The 16,420-nt window shown below is 43.7% G+C and overlaps 1 protein-coding gene across 1 annotated transcript; it reads left to right on the plus strand.

Moving 5' to 3' along the window:
• The first annotated feature begins 4,361 nt into the window (after positions 1-4,361).
• Positions 4,362-7,586, plus strand: mafaa (v-maf avian musculoaponeurotic fibrosarcoma oncogene homolog Aa). Its single transcript, XM_050054386.1, has one exon. The coding sequence runs from the start codon at positions 5,336-5,338 to the stop codon at positions 6,269-6,271; it is 936 nt and encodes a 311-aa protein (XP_049910343.1). The 5' UTR covers positions 4,362-5,335; the 3' UTR covers positions 6,272-7,586.
• The last annotated feature ends 8,834 nt before the right edge of the window (positions 7,587-16,420 follow it).

Here is a 16,420-nt window from a genome sequence, read left to right on the forward strand (position 1 = left end):
ACCCTCAACGCGAGCTGCTGAGCTCGGCAAACTCTAATTAAGATCAATATTTCAATTTTTAGTAAAAGCGCACGAGACGGAGAGAAGACAGAGGGAGAGAAATCATCTGTCCACGTAGACTCGGAGAGACAAAAAAGAAAGGTCAACTGTGATTCTTCATCGCGTGTGTGTGTGTGTGTGTGTGTTTGTGTGAGAGTGTGTGTTCTAGAGATTGGAAAAGATGTGGTTTGTGTGTGTGTGTGTGTGTGTTACATGTGTTCGAAACCTCTTGTCTTTCTATGAGGATTCTCCTTTTGAGCTTTACTTCTGTGGAATAACTCCAGTGTATTATTCTCAGCATGTTGGCAGTCATTTCTGTTGCTTATGACAGCATTGTACTCATCTAGATGAATAGATGGATACCTTAAAAAACATTCAGTATCACAGAAAACATGCAAATATCAAGTCATTCATAAGTTTCCAGTTGTGCACATTAAAGTCCTAAGATGTTTTGTGGTGTGTCAAAGCATCTGTGTTCAGACAATCTACATTCTTTAAGCTACTGAAGATACACCACAGTTTGGACTTTCCTCCTGGTTCTCTCCCCCACAACCTTGTCTAATGAATTGCATGTCAAAACTAGATATGAGTCGATTGTAACAACTAATCTGACCAAGTTGGACTAAGCATGTTCCTGTATAAGTTAGTGTTGACTGTCGGGAGATATAATCACACAGTGCTGAAAGGATTTATAAGTACTATTGTTTCCCCTCCTATTTTCATCTTCAGGACAGTGTTGATTAGTTCTGTCGCAGCCCAGTCACCAGAAGAAAATGTTGACATTGTACACTTCAGCAAACCCCACATACAGTACATTAATATTTGTTGGTTTCATATGTATCATATCAACTTTTTCTAATGTGACAGTATACAAGCTGACTTTATCTTCAGGAGGAGAACAAGATGAAGGATGACATCTCACCAATGCAAGACACCTGTCAAGCTGCAGCAAGACCAACAAACAAGAAAATGGGTTGTTTTCTTTTATCAAGTCATCGCCATGTTTCCAGCGGCTTTTTAGCCACCAAACGTGGGTGTGTCTTAGTGACCCATCACTGTTTTTTTCACCAAGCATAGTGCCACGAAAAAGCGCCAAGTTATCACTGTTTCCTGCCAGGATACTGCCAGGAAATGTGGTTGTTTTTTACCTAGACATTGACAGCTTCTCCAGCTGTGACTGTGCCACCAAAACCAGATTTGTTAAACGCAAACATCATCTGTTCCAAACATATCTTATGGTGATTGGGTTGTCTGTCGACTCAGTCTACAACTGAGTTAACCCACATCAACCCGGCACAGTGCCGACCCATTACCACACCACCACTCCTTCTGATCCAGCCATGCCTGCTATTCGCATTAAGGTTATTTTAGACATGTATGATACTTCAAAATCGGGACCTTTAACATCATTTGTAAAATCAAAACTGACCAAAAACACTTGAGTCAAAGTTCACCTGAAGTTCACAGCACTCCTCCAGCTCTCTGCAGTTTACCATCGATGTCATCCTCATCTCCTCATCCACCATCTCATCCAATTATTGCATACCCTGCATGTATTTCACCTTCTTTTAGTCAAGTGCATAAACTCTTTTTGATTAATGTGTTTCTGTGTTTTCACAGTTTCAGCAGCAGTCATCTACGAATCGCCCAGTGTGTTTTCTCTGTCTTTACTAGTGTGTGTTCCTTTATGGTGATCAAGACTAAACAGTCTGAGTATGTTTGTGGAAACATCAGGTTTTCTTCGTTCAGTCTTTGCAGGTTTCACGTAGTCTTCAGGCCTGTTCTCAGATCCTTGGTGCGTACAGTGTCCAGCTTCTAACAAACCAGTTATCCTTTGGGTTAAGTTTCTATTTCAGCCCAGACTCTGTGTTGTCTCACTTCCTGCATCTCTAACACCACAAACCCTTCATTACGCCGGTGATCAAACATGATTTCTATACAAGCGAGGCCTCCTACATGTAGTGAAACTCCTGATTTCTAAAGTAAGCCTCCCTGTTAACTTCTACTGCCTGTGCACATGCATGCGTGCGTGTTACATCCCTGCACAATTAAAGCTGATTCCTCCACAGCGGCATTAGTGACTTAACGGCGGTGACAAAAACCTCCGGGCCTCAGATAACCCCGAGCCACCTCCCGGAGCCGCTCTCTTTGGTCTGGATGCTGGCTACCTTGGCTCAAAGCTCGCCTCGCGGCCGGCTCAAAGCCCACCGTCGATCCTCCACCTTGCTGATGTCCATTTTGCTTAAATCGGTAGAACTGCACTTGCAGCGAAGTCCCAGTATGCAAAGGCACAATGAAAACCCTGACTTCAAAAATTTATGTCTCAAGCCCTCGGCCGCAGACACTCCCCTTCCCCTGACAATGAATGGACCACAGCAGATCTTCTTAAATGTGCCATTTCAATGCAGACTGCTTAGCTTGGCGTTTGAGGGCCAGCTCCTGCTTATTTGATAAAAAAAAAAAAACCTCTCCTAATGACTTAGCGCACCTAAACTTAAAATACCTTGATATGATTTCCATCCCTTCATCTCGTACTCTTCTTTTCATCCTCGCCAGCAGATTTGAGGCAGGGGGGGCGCGCGTATTTCATGGCCATTTCGGACTGGAAGTTAAGCTCAGCAGCTGTGCAAGGTTTTCCTGTTCACATCTGACCAAGTTTAACTTACTGCCACCTGTTTTTTTCCCGCAGATAGGCACTTTCTTCCGCAGATATATCACTCACATATCGGTGGGTAGATGGGACCCCGGGGGGCGGCCGCTGCTGAAAAGGCTAAACGGGTCAGGTGGTGCAGCGGTGTCCGGGTTAAAGTCCCGCTCCCATGATACCATCACCATCCTGCCCAACCTTCCGCTCCCCCCCTCCGTGATACCTCTCTGTCTCACTCCAGCCTAAAAGACGTATGTGTCCAGAATGGAGACGCACGTGGCGAGGCTTAATTATCCGTCGATCCGCGGAGATGAGACGGGATGCAATTTGTGGTTAATTGCGAATGAAAACCCAGCAGACCACCGCCAGGACCATCCAATCATACTTAACCCGCGCGCAGCCACAGCGCGGCCTCCTCGGAGCCTCGCGGAAATGCGGATTGATTTTTTTGGCAGAGGGGCGCGCGGCCTTAAATCGATCAGTATTGATAGATTCGGTAGTTTGTGGTGTCAGATGCGTCCTCAGGCTTCCTTTCTGAGACCTAAACGAGTCAAACAGATACATTAAGCTGCTTTTAATAAAGTTAATGAGGCAAAATGTGTTTGATTTTTTAGCCATATTTGATTTTTTGCCTTTATAAGTTCAGTTAAAGCTCTGTGTTCAATTTGACACCAGGCTGACACAATGTTGTATACACAGGATACAGTAACACTTTAACATGTATTCATAGTTTGATTTTCTCTTTTTCAGCTATAAAGTAGTTAATTTTTAATAAGTTAAAAACAAATTTATAGTTGATGTGCATACCCTTATCCTTTTATTCCTACAGCACAGCTACCAGAGTCATATTCCTCCAATGTTTCAGCAGTTTTGGCCAGTTAACTTGATCATTCTGTAAACTCAATGGTTCCTTTTTACAGATCAAAGGTGTAAATGTGATTTAATTGAGTGGTCTCACAACCCAAAATATATAACTGCAAAAAAAAAACACCCTGGATTTTGTTTGTAGCTCGCTGAAAATCTCCTTAGGTGTGCAGAAATTAAATATTGCATGAGCCAAAGTATAATACTTGTTTAAGTGTGGACCATAATAACATGTAAACCAATTAATTCCTCACATATATGAATATGTTGGCGATTAAAACGTTTAGAAAAGCGTTTGATATGGATTAGAAGGGGTTCCTGTTGCATAAAATCATTAAGTCCAAAAATATTCACTGTTAAGTCCTTATGAATGCATTAATTGATAAATACCACGAATTAACAACCTGAATGTTCTTTCCTCGTGGAATCTAAACACATGCTGACAGCCTCATTACATAACTGACACGCAGTTTTGAAATGATGAAAAGTGTTTTCCTGTCTTCCGAGTACAGCTTTTTTCTCTCTGAGAAACTCCAGGAGCTCTCATCTTACTCCGCTCCGCCGTGCAGTAGCATCTGCTCGGTCACTAGAGGGGGGGATCTGCTGCACCTGTTCTCCCTGCGCGCTCCACTCCACTTCGGCTCCGCTCGGCTCTGCTCGGCCGGCCGCTGCCAGTGTGGAGGCTTGTCTATAGGAGAATGCAAATACACTGCTGTGATCTCCTCCCATTGGCCCGTCACACCTCTGTGTGGGAGGGTCGCGGGCCACGCTGTCTTTATAAGAGCAGATTGCCTTCCAGCGCCTCAGTGACACTGCTGGTTGCACCGTGAAGCGCTTAGAAACAATTTTAGGGCAGTTAGAGAGAAAACCAACTGGAATTTATCACCTCTTGCATAACATTAGACACAGTCAACACGTAAGGTCAGCGCGCCCCGCTGAGGGGGGACAGGACCGTGGGGACCGAAGCTGTCAGTAATCTGCCGCTTGTGTAAAGTATTTGGACTGACCACAACAACAGGGACCAGACTCTCCTGTCCCTCAAAGTAGGACCTGCAACTTCAGACTCACCTCAGGTGCAAATTAACTTTGAAAACTTCTGCACGTGTCATTCCATTTTGGATTCCCGGGACTTTTTGGCACACCTTTACGCACGCCTGCGCTGCGCACTGTGACTGTCACACACTGTCTGATCTGATTGTGTGAGAAACTTTTAATCCGGGCCATGCTGCAGTGACTTCAGCACACAGCCTGGGACTTCATGATCAAGTTGTAAACAGCAGCAGGCGAAGAAGGATGCTTGGAAAATATTTATAACACAGCGAGCGGAGGAGACGAAGTCTGTTCTTGTTACTTGATCGAGCAGAACCGAGGACAGTAAATCACAGGGAGGCAAGTGGGCTGCAGAGGTGAAGCGAGGACAAGACAGGTTGGTGTCTCCAAATTCACCGGGCTCCTGTTTCAGCCGCCCCGGGGGCTCCTGGTATTAAAGCGTGCATTTGACCTGGGATAAGTTGTCAACAAGAGCAGCGAGCGGAGGCAAACTGGCAGGTGTACAAGTTCATTTACATGCATACGTATATTCACGCCACTATATATAGAAGTTGTCTTAGGGGCGAGCAGCCTTAATAAGTTTCTCCACCCACCCGCCGGCCCTGCAGCAGCTCTGTGCACCGGGCGTGTGCGCGTGTCTATATATACACCATACAGGCTCTTCGCAATCTGTATCCGAGAGGGCTGCCCGCCGTCGGTTTGGCTGTGAGGACAGGAGTCGTCGCATGGACTGACATGGCCACCGACCTCGCCATGAGCGCAGAGCTGCCAAACAGCCCTCTGGCAATCGAGTACGTCAACGACTTTGACCTTATGAAGTTTGAGGTGAAGAAGGAGCCACCGGAGGCCGACCGCTACTGCCACCGCCTCCCGTCGGGCTCTCTGTCCTCCACCCCGATCAGCACACCCTGCTCCTCCGTGCCTTCCTCGCCGAGCTTCTGCGCTCCGAGTCCGGGCGCGCAGCCCAACCAGAGCCTCACCAGCGGGGTCAACAGCAGCGGCAGCAGCAACAACAGCAGCGGCAACAACAATCACAGCAACGCGGGCAAGCCTCAGCTGGAGGACCTGTACTGGATCCCCAGTTACCAGCACCACATCAACCCCGAGGCGCTCAACCTGACCCCGGAGGACGCGGTGGAGGCCCTCATCGGTAACGCGCACCACCATCACCACCACCACCAGGCCTACGAGGGCTTCCGCGGGCAGCAGTACGTCGGGGAGGACCTGTCCGCGGCCTCGGCGGCGCACCATCACCAGGGCCATCACCACCACCATCACCACCACCACGGCCACCACGCCCGCCTGGAAGACCGCTTCTCGGACGAGCAGCTGGTCAGCATGACGGTGCGGGAGCTGAACCGGCAGCTGCGGGGCTTCAGCAAGGAGGAGGTGATCCGCCTGAAGCAGAAGAGACGCACCCTAAAGAACCGGGGCTACGCGCAGTCCTGCCGCTTCAAACGCGTCCAACAGAGGCACATGCTGGAGACCGAGAAGTGCACCCTGCAGACCCAAGTGGAGCAGCTGAAGCAGGACGTGGTGCGCCTTGCCAAGGAGAGGGATCTTTACAAGGAGAAGTATGAGAAGCTGGCCAGCCGGACCTACTCTGCCGGTGGACCCGCGAACACGAGAGATCCGTCCGGGAAACAGGCCAACAACGAGTTCTTCATGTGAGAGACTGATGATTTGTAGCATAGACTCTGAATTACAACCCCACCTTAACACCCTTGTTACATTAATTTATATTTTTCTGCGTTTGTATTTTGTTTACAGTTATTCCCTCGAGAAAGACTTAAAAACAAATACGTACTAGCCGCGCACAAACGTAATCCGTGTGTGCATTTTGAGTCTTAACGATGTTTTGGCAAAACTTCTGTACGCTCACTACAACCTGTCAGGTGAGCACATGGGATCACTTAGCGTGTAGACTTTTCTCTGGTGCAACAGAACTGGTCAGATGTCTTATTGAACCAATCACACCACATATAACATGACTGTCTTAATAATTCAGAGTGAGGGATGTTTTTTTTTTTTCTTTTTTTGTGTTTTGTCTTAAAACTGGGGGAAAGAATGTTTTTTAAAAGAGACAGATTGGACTGAAATAGAAGCAGAAAAAGCAATACACCGCCTCTCCTCTGGCTCCAGAAAACTCAACAGACTGTTTGTGTGAAAGCGAGGCGGTCTGTGATGCAGAGAAGAGACCTTTCAATATTGCAAGTCTATAGTTTCCCATCCCTATTTGCAACCCTGCATGCAGGACATGTATGGTAACCTCCAGTCATCTCCCAGAATCCTTCCACATGTATGGAAAGCATGGCCCATGGTTCTCTCCTCCTCTAACGCTTCTCCTCTTCCTCCTCCTCCCTTCTCCTCTGCCATCAGTAAGGCCTGGGTATGCAAAAAGCCACACAAATGTTCCCCCCCATGACCCCCCGAGAGGTGCAAGGACTGCGGACAAAAATGCAAAACAATCTGCTACTGCGTAAAAATGGATGCGTCTTTAACTGCTATTTTCAATCAATTTTTCTATTGTTTTAAAAAAGAAAAGAAAAACGACAAAAAGAGATTAACTGAGCCAGATTTTAGACTGTATTTATTTCCACCTGTACATAATGTGTAGAGAAAAAAAAACAGTTAACTGTGTTATTTTACCTTTTTCTCTTTTTAAAGAAAACTGCTTTTGTTGCTTGGATTATTCGAAATGTCTTAATACAAATGTTTGTATGTTACAGCATGCAAATCGTCTATGGTATCCTCCTCCTCCTGAACATGTGTAATGTCAAAGGCAAGCCTATACTGCACTAAGAAGAGATCAAACTGGACAAACGTTTTGTTTTCTACCGATAGGACCTTTGATCTGTTACTCTCTAAAAACCTGGATGTAAATTTGATGAGGTGAAAGCTTCATTTATTAGATGGACAAGGACTGCATTCGCTGCTAAAACTCTATGCACCAACCTGATGATTAAAAAGACTTAGTTTCATGGTTCTTTTTTTTGTTTGTTTTTTACTTTATTTGTAGACGAGAATTTTTAGGGCCTGCGGCTTTATTGTGCAGCCCGGTGTCTTAATAATAAGATCTTGATAGGAGGATGCTTGATTGTTTGAAAAGAGGAGACTTTGCCTGTGGTAGAGCTTACTGTTCTTGGAGTAACTCGATGCATTATTCTGTCAACAAGAAATCCCTGGTTCGTGTGTTTTCTGCTGCCTAGATATATGTGCAATATTGTGCAGAAGTGTCCGACGCTCAGACTACCTGTTGGATGGCGAAAACTTGCAGGAAGAGAGAGGCTGAGATTATAACATTTAAATCCAAATGCATCAGAAAAACATGTTGAAAATGCAAAATAAATGTGAATTTTATATTTTTATTTGGTGCTCTCCAAATGCTCGATCTGTTATGGGAGCCAAAAGAACAAAAACGATCAAAATGAATCTTGCAACACATCTGCAAATTAATCTTTTCTTTAAAACAATTAGGCACCCACTGTCTCCCTGCAGTAACTTTGTTTTAATGTGATTTTTTTAGGTTTGATATGACCTCAAATTTTAGTCATTTTTACAAAAGCAATTACAGCCTAAAAAATCCTAATTTGATTTTAAAGACTGCGACAAATAAACAGGAGATAAAAAGGAAAGTAAACTTCTGCACAGTGCTGTTAATGTATATCTGTACATATAATTTCTATATTTATTCAATGAACGTGTCCTAACGTGTCAACAAGTGAAAAACCTACAAAGTGGAACGTTGTTGAGAATCTTGTTTTCATAATGTTTAATAAAAAGTTCTGTCCCAAATCTGTCAGACTGCCGCTGCCGTCATTGTTAGCAGAAAAAGGTTTTATTTTGAAAAAACAAACAAACAACAAAACAAGAAGGCTTCCTGCCTCTAAATTATTGAAGCTCTGGCTTTATGTAAGAATGGCATGAATATGTTTCTTATTTTAGGCCAGCTGAACCCCGTCGCAACAATGTGGCTTTAAAAACACACATCCCAACAGCCCGTTAAATACACTTTTTATTCATAACATTAATAATTATCATAGACTAAATGATGATGTTCATATTTGTGAACGACAATTTAAAATAAAAAAAAAGAAAGAAAAAGAAGTTTGACACTGCATCAACAAACATTTTTACGATTTATAGCCTAAAAAATATATAGGTTTTAAAATATATAGGCTATTCGAATGATAAGAGCATAATGTTAATATACCAAATGAATTTTATTTAATAATGATAAAGGATCCCTTATAATGAGCTGTAACGAGCCATGTTGGCGTGTGTCAAAAAATCACAATGTAATGAAGATTTTACAGGGAATGTTTATTATTAATATTATAATTATTGTTATTATTTTTAAAGGCGGAGAACAAAAAACAGCTTCGTTTCAATCCCTTCATTAGTGTTTTCTCTAATTATTTTTTTCTTCCTCCTGCGACTTTTTATTTTTTAACATTTTTCGGTTATAATTTGTCTCTGTGTATGAGAAGCACCAGCCGCCCTGCTCCTCAGCTCCGCTGCCCGCTTCGGCCGCCTGTCAGCGGGCCTCTGCGCGCTCCATCAGCCGGTGATGGATGGATGAGGCCGGCCTGCTCTGTGCCACCACCGAACAGCGAGGCAGATGAGCTAGACTCTCTGTGTGTTTTGAACGTGTCCGTAGGGCAGCTTCGGATGATACTCTCGGTGTCCACTTTGTGTGTGCGCGCGCTCGTGCCCTAAACTGCATTAAGTGGTCTCTCCTCTACTCCTCCTTTTCCTCCTCCAGCGCGGCTTGAGACAGATGCCACCCCGCGTTGGTGCTGATGTGACACCGCCTGTGTCAGGCCCGGTGGGTGGTGGCTCACTTTAAACACATATCATAACTCACCGTGAATGAGTGTGTGACTGAGAGTGTGTGTTGCGGGGTCACGCACGCGACGGCCAGTGGACGGTTAGATGTCAATATTTTTTTTTTTTTTAAAGTCAGTGTTACAGTATTTCGTCTGCAAGAACTTAGTCTGTTGATGTTTGTAGCAGTGTGTAATCTTAATATTTTTAAATACTTAATTTTAACAACATGTCAGCCACGATAATGTGTCAAACTGAGATGTAAAAATTAATATTTTTTCTTGCAGGCTGTCATATTACCTTAGTATAGGACTCCCCAGACTGTTGAATGTAATAGTTTTATTTGATTCAAGTCTTTTAGGTGCTTGAATAACAGTCACTAAGTGTGTGTACGTGTGAGTGACAGACCCAGAGAGACAGGTGTATTTTAGTTAATACCCCTTCCTCTTTCCAAAAAATATAATTATTAAAATCTTCATTTGTTTCCTTGCAACACATCATTTCAAACACTTCTGTCCCATAAAATTATCTGTCAGCACAGATGTTAAACCTTCATGTTGTCACTTACATTCCACTCCTATTTTCTCATACACTTGCTCAACTGTATATCACACACCTGTGTATGCTTGTGTACGATCTAGTGTCTATGCAATTCACCCAAAGCGCCTTGCCATGCTACTTCAAGACATTACATTTCTTGCCACGATCGTTAAAGTTTGACTATCTATCTGTCCGTAGTGCTTTTGTTGACCAACTTCAAAACCTAATTAAATTGCTTAGTGATTAATTTTTTGGGGGGAGAAACACAGCTCTCACCTCAAATTTAAATTTTCTCTTAATACCTTTTTCCTCCTCCTCCTCCTCCTCCTCTCTTTCTCTCCCTCCTTTCAGCCTCTCCATCACTCTCCTCCTCTTCCTGTTTTTGCTGACTCAGAGGAAACGTTGAGCAGTGTGACAGCCATCACCTCGCTGAGAGTCAGAGAGAGTGTGTGTGCTCAGAACACACACACAGATCGAGACGGTATGCAGTGGAATGAAGGAACAGACATGTGCTGTGTGTGTGTGTGTGTGTGTGTGTGTGTGTGTGTGTGTGTGTGAGAGAGAGAGAGACGGAGAAAGAGATCACNTGTGCTGTGTGTGTGTGTGTGTGTGTGTGTGTGTGTGTGTGAGAGAGAGAGAGACGGAGAAAGAGATCACCATGACTACACTGTGGGCTTTTCTATCCATAAATCAGGGCAGAGTCCATCCGAGCTGCATCTGAGAAACAAAACAAGTGAAGCAGTGAGAAGGATGGAGAGAGAGGGGGGGATAACGTACACAGAGAGAGGGAGGTAGAGAGAGGTGCAGTGTGTCTCTGGCGTCTGGAGCTGCTGCTGCTGAGATTCAACACAGTCAGCGTCTCTTCGGCTCAGCTTACCTACAGTATACCCGCACACACACACACTCACACTCACACGCAGACACACACACTTATAAACAGAGAGTCCAGACAAACAGTGTGGAAGCAGCTTGCAGCTGATAGATCCACATCCTTTTAATAAGACTGATAATAACCTCAGCCTCCACCTCCTTTACCTGTTGTTGTTATTTTTGTTGTCAGGGCTACATTATCACCAACAACTGCCCCCAGAGGAAGAACTCAGACCCCCAGAAAACCCCAAAACATGAACGCAATACCAAAGTGACATCTCCTATCATCACCTATGTTGTGACCCTTTCTTATTGCAGTTAGTCTTAATTTTAAGACATGGATTATATTAGTTAATGTTTGCTCTTGTGGTACATATTCCTGAATATAGTTGTGTCTAACCAAACACTAAACTGGCTGACACACAGAAAAAAAACATTGATAGCACTGGGTAAAGCACTGTATTCACTTTTTGAGTCTGTAAATTATATGTGCAGCCACTTTCTTACACTTAGTTTGTTCTGGTTCCAGTCTGTGGGGTGCACCAGGACAAAAGTTCTTTGTCTTTTTTCCAGAGGAAATCATGTAATGCTGTCCTGCAGACCAAAATGAAAACTATGATGTTGCCTTGTACTCTACAGCTCAGAATTAAAGGCAACATCATGTTAACCTTCCACCGCCCTGTAAGATATATCCTAATTTTTTTTTTAAGTTTTTGGAAAAGATAAGAAAAGAAAAAAGAACTCTGTCAGCAGTGTGGAGCATTTTAGGTGTAATTTGTCAAGATATTAAGAGATTAGGAGCGCTGAGAAGAGTAGTAGTGGCAGTAATAGGCTAGTAGTAGTTGCAGTGTGACAGTGTTGGGGGGGAAATGTACATCCTCCCTACCATTCATTCACATCCCCTCCTCTGTCACTCTCCACTGCCTCTGCTGCATCTGCTGAAGCTTTGCTAAGCTAGCAGTTCTAACAAGTCACTCTCTGAACCACCGTTTTGGCCGTCACCATCACTGCTTTCTATGGTGGCCTGTGAAAAAGACACTTTGTGTTGTTCAGGAGAAACCTACTACAGCCCTGTAGATTTAGCATGACTGTCAGAAATACATCTAAGTGTTATCACAGCTGAAATGTGCCCTGTTTAAAGCTGTAGTTGGTAACTTTTATTAAATTATATATATATATATATATATATATATAAAACTAATTGAGACAGATAATCTGTGAAAAAAAATCATATTCCTCTGCCTGCCTTGTAGTCAATGTTCCCTCTAATTTAGAAAACTCCTGAGCAGACATTCAACTCCTCTGATCTTGAGCGACTGTGGGCGACTCAGGTCAGCATCACCATTCTCTGCAAGTCTAGTTCATGGCTGGAGTAAAAGTCTGTGATCACCTCTAAGAGATCATGAGCAGTGCATGCCTTCAGCTGAACGATGCCACCAAACACAGTTTTGTAAGTGACATCATTCTCCTCCCTGTATTTGAAAGACATCACTAACATTTTGTGCAGTGTTATGTCTGTGCTCTCATCAATTATCAAAGTATGCCATGGGGCGTTTCGGGTACTGCACATAGTCCCCTTCTGTACAACTGCATTGATTGCCTCTACAAATTCAAAGGCATAATTTCTGCCTCTCCAGTGCTCTGGGATACTCACATATTTTGCCATGTGACCGTGAATTTGTTGTACAGCTAGCATCGATGCATTCATTTGGATGTCAAGTAGAACATTGTCAGTGAGAATTTTAACTTGCTCCAGATCTGACTTTTTCTTAAGCAACAGTCTGTTTCTCTTCTGCCGTTCCTCCGTGCTCTCATGCAGTAAAGATCCAATCCCAGGCCCCTGCTTGTGTCTCTTTACAATTTCCACAGCATTTAAATGTCCTTTTGTTCCAACATGTGCTTTAGGTAGTCTAGTTTCAACTCACTCCACACTTTCCCCTCTGAAAACTTGCCTTGTACTTTTGCCTCATTGCACGTTTTGCAAACAACTCCATTCTCGCTTGAAAAAGAAAAAATATCGCTGAGTTTCACGGTGGCGTTCGCTCGTCTGTTTGTATGTACTCCGACAGCCACTCCACCTTAAACGACACGCGTTTTTTCTTATAAATTCCAGAGGACGAAGCGCCACAGCCCACACATTTAGCCATAGCTGCAATGCTATGGCTAACGGCTAACAACAAATACGACAGCAGTGAATACCCAACATAATGCCATTGACTGGCTGTCAAGCTAAACAACGGTTGCAGGTATTGGCTGGGCAGCACCTGGTGGGCATGTTTTTTTAATCATCACTGACTGACAGTTCACTGTCATCTGTCACTCATTGCACAGACAAACGCCCACAGTGGAGTATGTATTTACTGTTCAAGTCACAAGACAGCGCATAGGAAAAACAGTAAAAACTGGTTGGGGATATTTGAGTGCGCAGCTTTTCTGTCATCTGCGCAAAGAGGTGGGGAGCAGTGCGCAATTGCGCAGTAAAACAGCTTAGAGGGAACACAGCTTGTAGTGCTTCTAATGGCCTCACTACAAGTGAACTAATGAAATCAATCAGAGCCGTGGAGTCTCTAACGCAGCTGTGGATCATGTCAATCACTGTTCATGATCTGCAGTCTGTTTAGCTGTAAAATGAGAAAAGTTGGTCAGGCCAGTTGGCCGCGCTTGGTGCTTAGGTCGACTATTTCCAAAATGGCAGCCAGGTGATAAACTTTCTCATATTACAGCTAAACAGTACACAAAATATGTATCTGAAAACGTTTGAGGTGAGAAAAAGGCAGGAACAGAATCTTGATTCATACTTTATCTGCACTGCCTAGTTTGACAGTTTGACCACAGATCACATGCTGTGATTAACATGATTGACAGCTGCACTGGAGACACCTCAGTTCTGATTGGTTGTGTTTGGTGCGCCATGGTTTGATTCGAGCAAATACCATCAGAAGCAGTAGGAGGAGGAGGGACATGACTTTTTTCTGTCTCTTGTACTTCTTTCAGAAGTGACAGTTCAGCAAATATGACATGAAGTTATTCTCATGGAAGTCACCAACTGTAGCTTTTATTTGATTTTGGAGGCAACAAGGTACTCACAGGAGACATGGAGGATGGGAGGTAGAGATGGTCAATAAGGGCCCAATAGCAGATGTTTGCCCCGGGGTCCCCGAGCAGGTCAATCTAGTTGTGGATGTTTTTGTTCTCTCTTTCATCTAAATTAAATTCTCATTTAGCAGCAGGAGGTAAAGGACAGGCATGCTTTTATGTAGAAGAATTGGTCACTGTATAAATAACATCCTTTCTGGTGCCATTCAGGCCTTTTCATTTAGCAGAAACCCACTCGGCTTCATACAGTGGAGGTGTTCTCCAGTTAGGCCCGCTCCCCAGGGAGGTGTTCAGCTTTAAAAAGTTGTCACCCTGCGCAAAATGTAATCGACATTTTTGATAAATCACCTGCGTGCTGTTAACGCTCACGGGGTATTAATAATTATTACTTCTGATCTGGTGATTGAGTTAGTGACCCGGGGCCAGGAGCCCCCACAGAGCAGAAGGGGGGGGGCCAGGGGGCCACCACACCGTCGGTCCCTGCCCCGACGCACCCAAGAAAGCAATTTGGCACCGGTGGCGGCGTGCTGCTGTTGCGACCCCTAAGCGCATGCCCTGCCTCCATCGGCTTCATACTGTCACACACACACACTCTGAGACACACACACACACTCTCTGACACGCCGCATGCTGAGTAGACAAATTCAAACATGCTATCACAGGAGAAAATATGCCCAAACAGCAAATCTAACCTTGTCCCATGCTTTGAAAATACAGTAATAAACAAACCTAACCGGCAAACAAACAAATAAATGAGACCGGTGGGATGATGTGCTGATCTCTAAACAAGGAGGAGGAAGAGGAGGGGTGGTGTGTGAATCACACTCTACATTTTACCTGAAAGAAGGTAAAATGTGCCATAAAGGGACAATTACCTCCAGATATTCTCTTGAAGGTATTTAAGCAGAATAACTGTTATTTAAGTCATTTGCATTATCACAAATAACCGTACAAGTGGTGTTATAACTCGATATTTATTGTGCTGCAGATTGTTTTTGAGCTTTTTATATCTCCTTAATGCTCAGAGGCAGTTTTAGCTCGTTATTTGTTGCCAGGAATTCACTTACAGAGAATTTCCTTCATGTTATTTTATTTCCTGTTGACGGTGGTCACGAGGCAATTTACTGAGTCAACCTTTTAACGAGGGGTCGAGTTCCTGCTGAATCTCTCAAACCACCACTATCACTTCCATTCATGTTTCACTTCCCCATGTGTGTGTGTGTGTGTGTGTGTGTGTGTGTGTGAGTGTGTGTGTGAGAGAGAGAGAGAGAGAGGGAGAGTGTGATTCAGCATTTTGACTGAATCAACCAGTCATTATTTTTCATTATTTTTTGTCGGAATAGGTCACACAGGCCTTTTTGTTTTGATAATAGTTGTTGGTTTGTGGCTGCGGTTTGTGGGCAGAGGGATCACACACACACACACACACACACACACACACACACACACACACACACACACAGAGTTATGAAAGTGCATACACATGCTGGTGACCAGATGAGAGTGTGCAGTAATGCAGTGCAGAGGACTGTCCTCAGTGGCAGTGGAGGGTCAATCAGCAATCAATTATTCCACTCAGCCTGGCCTGCAGCCATACCACAGACTCACTTCCTGCACCACACACAGACACACACACAATCAAAGACACTGCACACTCATGTTCCTTCAGTCCCCAGTTCATATGTATCCCTAAAACCCCACACATTTCTGTATGTCACCAATAAAAGTGCTTACTTCTTCTATAAAAGTAATCAAGAATCCGCACAGTTCACTCTCAGACAAAGAAAAACACAACATACTTTTGTAAAAATAGATGTTAATCATCTAGAGATTGGACTCAAATGCAGACCCAACACAGGATGACTGTTGCTCATGTCCATGTCAGTGTTGTGCAAAATCTGCATTGATAGGTTGACTAAAAAATGTGACAGAGACACTCAAACACACCCTGACTGAAGTTTGAAACATTTTTGTTGTCCCATATTTTGCTGTTGTTCCATATTTATCTTTTTGTTGTTGTTCCATACTTATCTAATGGATGGTTCATTCTTATCAAATCTTGGTGATGATTCCTGTCATATTATCTGAGTTGGAAAAAGAAACCATCTGTCAAAAGCACAGATGAACTTTTTTGTCTGATATGCAGCTGACTGCTGATTGTTCCAACCCAACTGCCAGACACAAACACTAACATCTGATGACTCTTTTGAACCTGGGATTACGTCCAGTGGCGGCCTTATTAAATTCAGGGTTCCCGTGGATCCTTAAAAGGTCTTAAAAGGCATTGAATCCATCAATCTAAAAATAAGGCCGTAACTGGTATTAAAATGTCTTAAATCAATCTATCAGTGTCTTGAAAATGCTAAGATGTGGGAGAAAAGATTTTATGAATCTTATTTTTCTGATGTTGTATTATAAAATCTCTAAATAATTTGTAACATCTATTTGTTTTAAAGACAATTTCCCAGTGCCTCTTGCATTAATGTA

This window comes from Epinephelus moara, chromosome 10, assembly GCF_006386435.1.
Source record: "Epinephelus moara isolate mb chromosome 10, YSFRI_EMoa_1.0, whole genome shotgun sequence".
In the NCBI taxonomy this organism is placed as follows: Eukaryota; Metazoa; Chordata; class Actinopteri; order Perciformes; family Serranidae; genus Epinephelus; species Epinephelus moara.